Source organism: Topomyia yanbarensis, chromosome 2 (assembly GCF_030247195.1).
Source record: "Topomyia yanbarensis strain Yona2022 chromosome 2, ASM3024719v1, whole genome shotgun sequence".
In the NCBI taxonomy this organism is placed as follows: Eukaryota; Metazoa; Arthropoda; class Insecta; order Diptera; family Culicidae; genus Topomyia; species Topomyia yanbarensis.
Genome location: NC_080671.1, coordinates 144,319,008 through 144,333,027, shown reverse-complemented (window position 1 = coordinate 144,333,027; position 14,020 = coordinate 144,319,008). Strand labels below are relative to the sequence as shown.

Genomic DNA, 14,020 nt, shown 5'->3' with positions numbered 1-14,020 from the left:
ACTCGTTGTAGTCCTCAGCGAGCCGGCCGGTAGGTGCCGAGGTCTGTCGCCAATTTTCATTACAAATAAATATTCTCAGAATATGTCTTTTGCAAATCAACCTAGAGAAGTATTTAAAGTATTAGGCACATTTTTGTTGCACATATTCATATTTTTCAAATTTCATGAAAATATTTCAGGAGGTGTTGTCTCCCCCCGCTACTATGTCAGTGGTGTCAGGAGACCAGAACAATCGATTCTTGATTGAAGCAGATCAGCAATGAAAACTGCTTTATCAACGTCACGACGAACAGACAGCAAATTATGGTCAATAAGTTGACAGCGGTCTTGGTAACGTGGTAGGTTTAACGTTCCCTCCATGGTAGATTACGAAGAGCAGCTTGCGCTGAATAGCTTCTATGCGCTGGACATCGATTTGGTAATGAGCATATTTAAGAGTAGAGCGAACGAGAGCACAATAAGGTGCTTTCAAGAAACATATATCGCTGAAGTCCTTTACAGAAGATTCGCGCTTAGGAACATTTTTCGAAATATTGCAGTCGTATACAATTGTCGAGCGTTTGCGGGTGAAGAATATAACAGAACATTTTAAAGCGTTCAAAAACACCCTATTCGCTGTACACCAATTAGTGAATATATCTAACTCTGATTGTAAGAATTCAGTGTCTTCAGTATTTTTGAGTACGTGGTATAACCTGAAGTCATCGGTGAATGATAGTTTCAGACACTTTACTGAAAGGTTCAAATCGTTGAGGTAGAGCAGAAATATAAATGGTCTAAGATGACCGCCTTGAGGGACTCCAGAGCTGACAGCGAAATATGCTGTGGTGAAGTCTCCAATTTTTACAGCCATTTCATGACCGGTAAGGTATGACCACAGAGAACAGACATATAAGCTAGAACAAACTTGCCCGAAAAACCTGTGTAAACATTTAAATGAAAATACGTTGAAAATCACCATCGCGTACAGGTTTACATGCGAGAGTCACCATTGTATCCAAGTTTGCATACAAGTCCCGTATAGCGATAGCTGGTCGATCGAAGCGCCGACCAGTGGCAAGTTGCTACTTGCTGTTGTCATTTCAAAGCGACAGTTTTATTTCTTACACAAGTTGAAAACTTTACTTGTATGTCAGTTCTCAGTGGTATGACAGAAGCCAATCTAATACTATGTTCACACTACAGAGTTAAAACATGTTATAATAATTAGCAACAAGAAAAATGTCATCAAGATAGCGTTAAAACACGTTTTAACTTGTAGTGTGAACGTATTTTAATAAAGATCCACTGAATTCGAACCTAGCCAATTTGGCAACAGTATGGTTGATCTTATCAAAAGCTGCGGAGAAATCGGTATATATAGCGTCAACCTGCTGACGATCTTCTAATGATCGGATTATGAATGACGTGTAGGATGTAAGATTCGTAGAAATCGATCGATGACGCATAAATCCGTGTTGAGTCTCGAATATGGATCTAGCTTTGTATTTCCGCAATAGATAGAAGGAATGAAATTTTGCTTTTGCAAACAGACAAAGTGGTGCACGGGTAGATTTGATTGTATGACCTGATATAGCAGTGCAACCATTTTTAGCTTCTGAACTGAGCAAGATGAGAAACCAGACTGGAACATGTATACGTTTTCCATCTTCAGTACCACTACTTATTATCTCATATCAAGATCAAAAATCTACATTGTTCAATTTAATAGTGTAAATTGTTTTATATAAAATTCAATAAAATAAAGTGAATACAATTCCAGATAGTGAACACATTTGATACAACAAAGTGTCATAACACTGTTGGATGGATTCAAATCATTTCCTACCTATCACTGATAATTACGAAAACAATTTGGACACGAGTTGCTAAATGGGCTCACCATAACTCCCTTCAGTCCATTCCGTCTGCGTACAGATCATTCGGAACAAAATCGCCCGGACTTAGTTTCGTTGCCTTGCATATAATTAAGATATTACATATTTAATCCACTACGAAATGTAGAGATCACATAATGTGTATGCATCAAACATCAGGCACCACGCGATTCTTGTTATGAAGCAATTTAGTTGACGTTCACATAAGATTCCAGATGGTTCACTTCGGGAACGGATATTTGTACCGTCACCGTTGTCAATGAATCTCATTGTGTATTCATTTCAATTCATCTACTCCATCCGTTCGATGTATTCCTTGCCGACCTTAGATCTGATCTTTGTTGCTGTAAACAGAAGTAGGTACAACAGAAGAATGAGAAGATAGCATGTACAACATATCATTGAAACGGTGAGTGGCAAAGCACGTGGTATGTTTATTGCATTCGATGTTCGGTCGTCGACACTCAAATTTTCAGCATACAACGAATGAAATAAGATATGAGAGAGAGAGAGAGAGTCGAGGGTGGAATAAAATCCATCTCTAGGATTTTATACTAGTACCTACAATGCAAGATAAATTCTGGAGAGCGGTGCTTATTGTATTTACAAAACAAACCACTGTTGGAAGAGAGTGAACCATGTTCATGAGAAACGCATGCGTGCTCATGAACGAAATGAATAAAATGTGTAACTTGCACGGTTCACATGACTTGTTTATTATATCATTGAGGATAAGAAAACCGTCGCCTTTTTAACTTAGAGATAATATGATGTAGTGCAGATACTTTCTCTTTAGGAAAGTATAATGCTGTCAGTTAGCATAGACACACAGACGTTTGACAACTCATAATATGAGTTGTAACAACTAATGTTGTTGTTGACTTGAAGACTAGAAAGTTAAACCAACATAGTTGCTTCAATTACCGTAAAACGGGGGAACATAGATCATTTTTACAGAGTTTGTCGAAAAACTTCCTAGAAATCAGGTAGTTGTAATTGTTTGTATTTTTAAAACAAGTATTGGTACCCACATATTAAAAACGTTCCCATTGTTGAGAATTTATAATAAAATTAAAAAATGAAATACTTTCATTCTTAATTTTACATCTTTGCTATCGGAATTATTTTTAATCAGCAGTATCATTGGATCGAAAAGAGAAATAACGCTTGAAAAGTTGTGTAAATTACCTTCAGTCAATTTCAAGCCCAGTTGTGTAATTCATACCTTCAGTCAATTTCAAGCCCATTATTGTTAAGTCTCATAAGAAAACAATAGTGCCTAAAAGGATACAGAGTTATTTTACCAATTTTTTTGAACAAATTAATCGAAATACATAAATAAGTTAACAAAAAAATGCATCATTTTTGGGGATTTTTTGACAAAACTCTTCACGATTTCCAAAACTGAATATGCTCAGTTATAGTGGATTGATTTCATGAATATATAAGGCATTGTTTGAACTGATCGAAAGTATGTAGAGAAGTTCCCTGAGTTTAAATTTAATCTTGTGTTCATAAAAAGTACACGAAACGACTAAATCATATAGTTGCTAAAGCAAGTCTCATGTGGCCAAAGTTACCTTGGTTATCAATGATGCTTTACAGTAATGAGTTTTTTAATGTAATCCCAAACACAGTTGTATCAGATGAGCATCGTATTTTTTTGTTCTCTTCATATTGTGGCAAATGTCAAAGTAAGCTCAGACGCCTAATTTCATATAATTTGTACAATTTTTGACCCCGTATCGTTTCGATTGAAGTTTTACCATTACCACCATGGGAAAATATAGGGGAAAATACATTTAACGATATAGGTTTTGAAGTAGAACTCGCTACATTATTGTTTATATATCATTTTCCAAAGGAAACAACTTCGAAATTTGGGATATTTGAAATAAAATTTCTACTCTATGCTACAAATCAATTTTTTTTTCTCATGCATGTATCTCTATTATCAATTTTTATCAAATATACCGTGTTGAACCTGGGAGAACCGCAGAAACAAAATAGAAGCAGTTATCGACGAAGTTCAACAATGTTGGTTTTTGAACATTTTGTCTCGAAACCACATTTTTTAATTAAATTCCTTGCCACCCACATTTCTTGTATTTTTTTGAAATTGAACTTTTACCATGTTAAACATGAGCGCGTTTTGCATTAGAAGTAGAGAATTAAATAAAAATTTAATATTAAATGGAGTTGATATATGCTACTTATTAAAAAAATGTGATATCGATAGAAATCGATAGAAAATGCTTCGTAAATGACTCTATAGCCGTAAGCTAAAAGACGTACTAAATGTTTTTAAACCGGCCTAAAATATTTGGTAAGCTTTAAATAGACGATGCTGTCATTTATATGGCTGCGTTCTGATCTGCGATACACGACAATGTTGAAAAACAACAAATTCGAGTTAAAGAAAATGAGTCAATTAGACAACATGGTGAATTATTTTTCATTCCGATATTTTCTTGCTTTAAAATAGCTTTTCTTCGTCATATGTTTCGTTCCATAGCGTGTGAGAATAATTTTGTCAACTTGTAGCCGATATATTTGTGAACTTAGAACACGTGTTGAATAGTTGATAGTTGGCCGATGATGTACAGCATTTTGTAGTGACATAATATTCAATGCGAAAAAGAAAATAAATTGGTATACATATGCATGTTTTCATTCAGTTTGAATACGCGCTCGTCGAGCCCAAGGTGGATGAACCGTCGGTTGTAACTGGTGCCATGATAGTTATTATAAACTTTAATTAAAAAATTGATTGAAATATTTCAATTTGAATTCATAATGAACTGTGAATGTCATTCTAATTGAACACGATCACACTCTGCTAATTAAAATTGTACATGTTTTTTCAGGCTTAAATAAAAAGTAAATAAAGGTCAAACAAAAAATTAAACTTTGACTGAATGATCATTCACAAGCGTTATATTTCATATTTTTGTTTACACTGTGGCAGACAGAGAATATTGATATATTTCTGTAATGCATCAATGCAGATTGAAACAATTTTATTTGCTAACAAAATTTTTACAATTTTTGAATAAAATAATAAGTATATTGAAACAGAAATGAAAGTTTTAAGTATCCTAATAATATATTTTTACGAAATCCTATATCTATTTGTGCCATTTATACGTAATTCCGCTTTAAACAAACTTATAATCAATTGATCATTACACCAACTGACAGAATCATATATCTGTTTAATTATTTCTAGAGTAATTAATATTATAATCTGACGAGTTAGTATTCCAAATCCATGTCGTATTATTTTCTGATTCGCGGCTCAAAGTATATTTTGGAAAGGTATATTTTGGAAAAGTAGATAGGTAGAGTAGATATATGTACCGGTGGTTCAGAACTATTGAAGCATATACCAACAATAGATACAAATAAATCGATCACCGATGCATTTGCGATCTATTTCAAAATATTTTGTATTTGGATGTTTTATGTGAGTTTATTCTTATTGAACAATTCACATATTTCTGATATTTAATCTTATTGTATGGTATTTACGGAGCCAATTTGTAAGCTGTTAACATTCTGATTCAATTTGTTAACCACGAGTGTAAATGAGAAAATTCATAAGATATTGCATTTTACGATTCATATCCGATTATCATTTATTTGGATCTATCCCCTAGAACAACTATTTTCTTTCGTCATTTACTTTCTTTGATGTATGATACGATAGATATATAGGCAATAATTCATGAAAGTATGTGTCCGATTCTCATAGCAATATGCAAAAAGAAACGAATTAAAACAATTCTTATTGCAGTTCTATTTCTAATTCGCAAAAACAACTTTGATCTGAATATGGATACGAATCGATTCAATTTATTCAATCGTGCTCTACTGTAACCCTTTGAGGTGCAATTGGAATCAAGCGTGTAGAGAGAAGGAAAGAACGAGGAAGTCGAAATGCGGGTAGATATATCTTTCCTACCTGATAAAACTAGTTTATTTATTGTCATCTTTATTGCGAACAAAGAGAGCCATATTTATCCAGAAGAAAGCCGAAGAGAGCATTGAAAATAATCAAATCTAGAGAAAATTTACAATAGGACGTAAGTAACAATGAGAGATTCTCTTTGGGGTCTTTCTCTTCTGTTCATTACTCGGCCATTTCAACATTTACTACTCTACTCTTTGCATAATATTCTAGTAAAAACCGTCGGCTTTCGATATGTACTGGAAAATTAGTGCAAAGTGTTGTAGTAACGTCGTAATAAACGAAAGAGAAAGTAAACAAAGAGAGGCTCTCAATGTTACTTACGTCCTATTGAAAATTTTCTCTAGATTTCATTATTTTCAATCCTCTCTTCGACATGATAATTTTTTGCATATTTTTGTCTTCTTCTGGTATGCTGCCATTTGCATTATTGCGTTCTGATCGGCAATACACGGCAATGTTAAAAAACCGTACAATGAAGTTAATTGAAAATTCACTGTTGATATTAACTCAGGCCTAAAATCAAAGATAATACCGTGCGGCGGTACCAACTAGCTTCAAGATTACCGCTATAAATATATTAGACAGTAGAAACCGGATATAAACTTCAAACATAAAATTCGAACTGAGATCCTTCATTATAAGAATCGCTTAAAAGGATAAACCTGCTTTATTAAAACTGTTTTAAAATTATTATTGGTTTACAGGAAAATCCGGAACAATCAAGATTTATTTTTCAGGCTTTTATACTGAAGGGTTTTTTTACAGGAACAAAATACATCGAAGAGCCTCAGTCCTATTTTACGGTTGAAGTTTATATCTGATTTATATATTTTAATATCATTAAGGCGGGTTTTACGAAACATGTTTTGCTGTTGCGATTTTTATTTTCGGTTCTTCATCTGAGCTACTGAAAATAAAAATCGTAAGGACAGTACATTGTTCGTAAAACCCGCTTCAAATATTTTAGAATGTAAAAATCGGATTTAAGCTTCGTACATCCTTCAATATAAAAACCGGAGGAAACATATCCGATTCTAACAAAGTATTTTTTCAACTGCGTTCTAATAATTAAGATCACGGTATCCGTTTTGTGCTCGCCGCCCTGCTGGTGCGATTCAAAAACACAGAAAAACAAGTCTATCGTACTTCTTTGTTGTTTTTCTTGGAAATGAAGTGTATATTTTGACACGTTTATTGATTTCCACGAAATTAAAAAATATATCATTTTCTCCGGTTCTTTAAATTTTATCGGGAAAATTATTCTCATGCTATTTGTGGAAACCGAAAATTTTGCGATTCATCTCGGAAAAGGTGAACATCGGATAAGCTTCTCCTCGTGTGAGTGAGTGAGAGTTCCAATGCCAGATCAATGCTTTATGCCATTACGTAGATTCAAACTTTCATGAAATTTTGAATCACATAAGGCGCAGGTACAGCATGATGTAACGAAAAACTTCGTATCTACCACAATTTTTCCGAATTTTGGTCTGAAATTTGACATGTGTATTTCTGATTGTATTTACTATCAAATAATGAAAAGAGAAACATATAACAATCAGTTCTGAATTAGGGGAGACCGGGCCTAGTTGGCGGTGTTTTCAGTTTTCATTTTTTACCGCTTTGATTTTAGTAGATCTTGCAAAATAGAACACGTTGCATGAAAGGGTAGACTGCTGGCAACATCTCTGAATTTTATTAAATTGTTTGATACGTTGTCTTCATTTCTAGAGACAAAAACATGTGACGCGGAAAAGCCGCCAACTTACCACAGCCTCGGGATAAGTTGGCAGTATGTATGGGGTAAGTTGGCGGAGTGCCAGAAAATAAGCAATCCAATGGAAATACAATTACATAAGTGGTCCATATGAAATGTGCCGATTGTCTTTTCAATAAAACTGTATAGTATTCGATACTTTTCATTATATTACAGTCTCAATACCCCGCCATTTTGACTTCGACGCGTACTCCATATTCAAAAGCAAATTTTCGAAATTCTTCAGGCGATTGGCTGAAATAATTGTCCTCTGCGTTCACTAGAGACACAAGAAAAAGTTTCTCTTACTTTGGAGTGAATTCCAGAAATAAAAATATATGATGACTATTTTTGCACTATAAATAGTATCGCCAACTTGCCCCGTGTGCGTTACCGCCAACTTACCCCAACCGCATATATTATAAAAAAGGATTTAAAAAATTACTTTTGGGTATGAATAGGTATAACATCTATACGGATGCTGAAAGCTCTTTTCACGCACTATCGAAAAGTATAATGGTTCGGGGAATAGATTGAAAACCACCTTAAATAACACAAAATGTTTAAAATTAAGAAAATTTACAGAGTTTGCTCAAAAACACAATATCGCCCACAGCTTCTACAAAACATAATGTTTCACAACAAAAACACATTGGATAATGCGTTTCACATTACTTGAGGTACACAACGAGAGACAGCGCTTTGTGTCTAATTGAAACGGAGAAAAGGGGGTTCCGCCAACTTACCCCAACCGCCAACTAGTCCCGGGCTCCCTTACCGTCAACGGGGTCCACTTTACGCCACGGGGCTACTTTACGCCAAAATTAATGATGTTTGAGCTTCTAGGTTAAATTTAAGACAGGGCCGTCTTATGACCACTCGGAGCCCCGGGCTATAACTGAGCTAAGGGGCCTCTAAAAATGAACAGGTATAGACTACTGTAGCGTAGGATAATCAAAAAATGATCCTCAGCATCTATGCCACCTTGAGATCTATGTCTCAAATTTAAGCCAAATCGTTCAACCATGTGAAAGTATTAAAAATAGTGTAAGAATCAAAAAATTTGGAGAAAAAATTTCAGATTTCCATCACTATGGTGCCATCGAAAAACGGAAGATGATTTTGGTAGATCTCAAAAAGATATTAGCGTATCTGATGAATCTGACCGAAAGTGGCAAAGGGCCCAACACACTATACGATAGTATTATTCGCTGGCCCAAACCGAATATAAAAATAGTGTAAGAATCAAAAAATTTGGAGAAAAAATTTCAGATTTCCATCACTATGGTGCCATCGAAAAACGGAAGATGATTTTGGTAGTTTTCAAAAAGATATTAGCGTATCTGACGAATCTGACCGAAAGTGGCAAAGGGCCCAACACACTATATGATAGTATTATTCGCTGGCTCAAACCGAATATAAAAATTGGATATAAGTAGGTTTAAGAGAATGTTGGCAAGTAATCGTAGCAGGCGATGAAATTGAAACATAAAATATACGCAAAAACCATTGTAACTTAAATTAAATTCTCTTGGAAAAATGTGATATATTAATCAAGTTGTTAGACAAGACGAGATTGATTACGTAAAATTAACCTGGAAATGTAATGCAATTATTTGTGTTCATACTGTTTACTCGTATCTGTGATTGTTTGGCATGTCTATATATTTGTTCTAAACTTTACTCCTATTCTGATTCTAATTCAAAGCAGATTTTCGTTCGCCTACTTGTTTCACACTTTTGAATTAAAAACAGTAATCGATAATTTGCAAGTTGAGAATATGAATGATATTGTTCTTGCAATGGTGTAAATATAAAAAAACGCTCCTCAGTACATTGGAAATGGATATCTCATCAAAGATGGATGGACTGACGTACCCATTAAATATAACAAATTCGCATTTTGTCGGAAATGCCTTTGTACGCGAATACAATTGAAAATACTTCGAAAAAAAATTCCAAAACAAGGTGAACTAAATCATAAGGCTCAATGAAAAAGTATCCAGATTTTTACGTGCCATAATGGCGGTCTAAATTGTTTAGTTCGAAATACGTTTCATTGCCCCTTTTTGACAATAATCGTTTACGCTAGCTTGACAGCAACGCCTAGTTGAGGATATCGGGCGTTCATTGAGTAAACATCCAAAGCATTGGACAAACGTAGGATGACTTTCTCTCACTAGGAGGATGACATAAACGATTATTGGCAAAAAGGGCAATTAATGCTGGATGCGTGTTACGCAGTTTTTTACAAAGGCCTTTTATTTTTGCGAGCACGACATTCATTTACATTCATACATAAATAACGAGCAAAATCCCTAATAATAAATCAAGAAGTTTACATGATTTATTATTACAGTCCTTTATATGTTACGTTCAATCTTGATTTTCAAAAAGTGCTTTTTACTATCTATGGAGGTATTTCTGCCATATGTAAAACGTCATACCGTTGCAAATTTGAGGTTAGTTCTTGAGTTTATTGTACAAAAATCCTAATTTTGGCGCAAAGTAGCCTCCGATGACGGCATGAGTTTTTCAAAATAATGAACCCAAAAAAAAATTTTGATTGTGAAGTAAGTTAATTGAATGCAGTACTTCATTTGTATTAAGCGTGCACAATACTTCCCCGAGTACTGGCTGTACCTTGTGCAACCGTGCTTATCGTCTTGAATGAAATCGTAGGATGTACCTATGCAACCCCGGCGCTTTGCCCACCCACTGTTTGAGTACGTGATAGACCCTCTATTTCAACAGTTGGGCCACGACGATTCCGCCATAAGCATTCCGGCGTATATTTCTTCCGTTTAGTTTCCGTTTGGCCGTGCTGGCGGTAACATCTCGCGCGCGTGCAGCCTCAGTCCTTCGGGCAGTTTGTCAGGGGATATCTTCTATGGTAAAGAGCTACTTTACCGTGTGTAAGAGGGTTAACCGTGATTCCTTTCTGTGCTCACAGGTGGTCGTGGTAACCTGGAGTGGGCGTTTTGGAGTCCATAGAGGAAGTGAAGTGCGGGAGTGTCGGTTTTATCACTTGCATCTCATGTTGTTGAACCTGTCGCCAGTTCATATCCGAGTGGGATGCTCTTACTCTAATCAGTGATGTCTTTTGTTTGATGATCTTCACGATCGCAGTGATTAGCAGCGGCAGCTACCGTCGTGTGTGTGCGGACTTTAAAAATCCCATTCAGACGTTCGTATTGTAGGTTAGTTTGCGCGGCGAAGAAGTTTTTAATTGGACGGAAGTCACGTTGTAGAGGAAAAAAATAACAATATCCGTAGATCGGGGACGATTCACAGTGATATACCGCGAGCTGCATAGAATGTTGGCAACCGGCAGGCGTGCTCAACATTGACAGGGAGAGAGCTCTATTTTATTATTATTCAAAGTGCACATAATCTATGCCGCCGAGGTGTTTGCATTGTGTTATGATTGAGCTGGACTTTGCATAATTTTACGTAAACTTAACAACATTGAACCGGCTCGGCCAGACTTCAACGGGTGGTACTGCAAAAAGTGATAATTTAAATGAGACACCAGTGACAGGCGAGGTGATTTATAAGCCTTGCCAGAAGTCGGTCGTCTGCTGGCCATTATCAGAGGATTATCGTAGCTCAGCAGGACGCATTCGTAGGATTATGGTCTGCTGCAGAGTTATGAGGTTTGCCTAATATATCGCTGCCAAACGGTGTCCATGAACCATACATCCTTGAGACAAAATGTTTGTAGTTGTAAATACTAATTGAAGTGTAAACTGTATCGCGTCCAATCAAAATCAAAGCGTAGAACCGATTGGCCTAAACAGTCGCTCACGCTGAGTAATTTTTGTTGCTGGTTGGAATACTAATTGGTGCAGCCGATTACGGACACACTGTGTCAATTGAAAAAGAATCTGCCACCATGTCATCAACAAGTTTGGATGGCATAATTGAAGAAAATAGGACCGGCTTCTCTTTGGACACCAACCTGGCGTTGACCTTGACAGAGTCAATTTCGAAGACTGGTAGCTCCAGCATGGATGGGTCGAGTTTAACCAATAAGGAACTGTTTACTGGCAGCGTCGAGGCTGGTATCAATGGGCAGAAAAGTGCTGAAGGAGTACAAGAACAGGAACCCGCATTTTATTGTGGATGGTTTAGCGTGCGACCGCACTGGATTCAGAGATTCATGACTCCAAAGTGGGCGTTATTTTGGCTTTGCTGGGCCGGTGCTGTGCAAGGTGTGTATGAATGTATGAATTAAAAAATGCGTTGCATGAAAATTTTTATCGATATTAAGCGACTAATCTATCCACATTTTCACTTAGATTTTTCGTCGATTTATTCTTTCAATAATTTTCATTGAGCAAAATGGAGTTGTCTACCCGATGAAGGAAAACTTAGCAACAATATATTTATCATGTCAATTATTTTAAAATAAAAGCGAAGACCTGTGCAATTTTAAACACCAAATGAATATAAATTATGCAACCTAAATTTGTATAGATATTTTTCCTTTTTCTTCGACAAATTCGTAAGTTTAACGTAGAAAATATCGTTAATTGCATAGCTGTGACCAGTTGTATCTTCTATGCCAACCAAAAATACAATATGTAGGGGAGCCCGGGGTTATTCGGACCAACCAACCTAATCGCTCTTTTAGGTGGATGGATGTAAAAAAATACCGGTTAAAGGTTGTAATTGTTAGTTTGAAATCTCAGCTACATTTTGGTGCCATAAAAATTTCTTTGGACCAGTCCAGCAAAGCGACAACTTGCAAAACTCTACGTTTTTCATCCTTTTACAATGTAGCTGTAATTCGGACCTCTCTACGGGGTAATTCAGACCGTCAATTCTGTTTAATTTTTTTTTTGCAATGGAATTATGTTTACCTATGAAATATTTATTAGAGAAACTCCTTAAGAAGTAAAAAAATATAAATTGCGTTACATAAACTTAATCTGGTTAGTCACAGTTGTCGATTGATGCATAATGTATTTTCTTTGCTGTGACGTGTGCGATTGTGTGGGCTGCCGCGAGCCGCTGAATGGTGGTTGATGGAATGGGGGGTCCGAATAGCCCCGTACGCTCATTTCGCACAAAAGTGGTTAGCGTCTTGTAAATATCTGTGTTTTCACCCAAACAAAAATCATTCCATAAAATAGGAGCCTCAAGCTTTCCAAAACACTTACCTGTCATTTTTACATTTTTATTTGTTGCTTTAATCACGGTTTAATAATTATAATGATTTTGTTTTGAGGATGGCAAAAAAATGAAACACGTATCTCCTTTCTAAAAAGTCCAAAGAATTAGATGCAGCTGTCAAAATTAATGTTTTAGAATAACGGTTCCACGAATATGTACGTCAGTCTTACCATTTTCTGAGAAATCGAGGGGGTCCGAATTAACCCCACTGTCTTAATAGCCCCGGGTCTCCTATTCATTCTAATATAATAACATAAAATATTTATAATCATATAATGAACCACTCTTTAAGGCCACATGACTTTGTTTTGGTTTTCAGATAGGGAAAAGTGCCTGTTATGGCAGTAGAGCCTATTTTGACTCTATTTCGTACATCGTGGTTTCGAACCAAGTATATGGGTTAATGACACTATGACACATTCTTTCGTGACGTTACAACGATTTGACGAATCTTCATTCGACAAATATGTTATAACTTTATCAAATGAACGCCTACATCAAAACTTTTTACAGATTCGGAAAGTAGACAAAATTTCACGAAAGATTCAATCAACATAAACTGAATATACTAGAATTTGATGACTTGACTTTTATTGAAATACATTGAAAGTTCTAATTTATCACGCGTTGTAACGTCATGTTACATTATCGAAGTAAATCATATGGTTGAAGAATAATAAGATTAACTGCCGTGTGACAGAGGAGGTAATTGGGTAGAGCACTCCACTGGGTGATTTAGAAGACTTAAGAGGAAGAGATTTTACCGGAGAATTGTATGGTGACCATGGTGACCGCCGATGAGCCCACCAGCAAAGAAATTCAGAGATGTATTCTGGCAGGCTCGGGTTTTCGGTCGAACAAAGTACGATACGGTACGAAGCAAACCAGCTACAAAATGTTCATTGAGCTGGTTGGCCAATGGGCTATGCCAACCTGTAGTGCTTGATTGGTCAGGTTGACCCCCGTCAAGGGCGCCAAGCTTAGAGGCACGCTGAAATCTGCTGTATAAAATAAGTAAGGATAAATATTACAATATGTAGGATAAATGCGCTATGCACGCTAAATTACTGTTCGTGAGACGAATTGAAAATGGGACACTAAACTGAAATTCCACCAACAGTGTCAAAAGAGTACACAACGGCCCTATCTGAATGGGACTAGATTCATTCACAATAAATAGCATTGAAATCAAATCTAAAGTTGATAGAAGATTAAATAACGAACTGCAATGACTTACAA

General features: G+C 36.0%; 1 protein-coding gene across 1 annotated transcript in view; it reads left to right on the top strand.

The window, feature by feature from the left end:
- Window positions 1-10,349: 10,349 nt before the first annotated feature.
- LOC131681610 (solute carrier organic anion transporter family member 4A1) overlaps window positions 10,350-14,020 on the top strand; it is a 104,517-nt gene continuing 100,846 nt past the window's right edge. Inside the window, exons 1-2 of the mRNA XM_058962504.1 lie at window positions 10,350-10,496; window positions 10,557-11,817. Coding sequence (XP_058818487.1) covers window positions 11,499-11,817 — 319 coding nt within the window. The 5' untranslated portion in view covers window positions 10,350-10,496; window positions 10,557-11,498. The remainder of the gene's footprint in view (window positions 10,497-10,556; window positions 11,818-14,020) is intronic.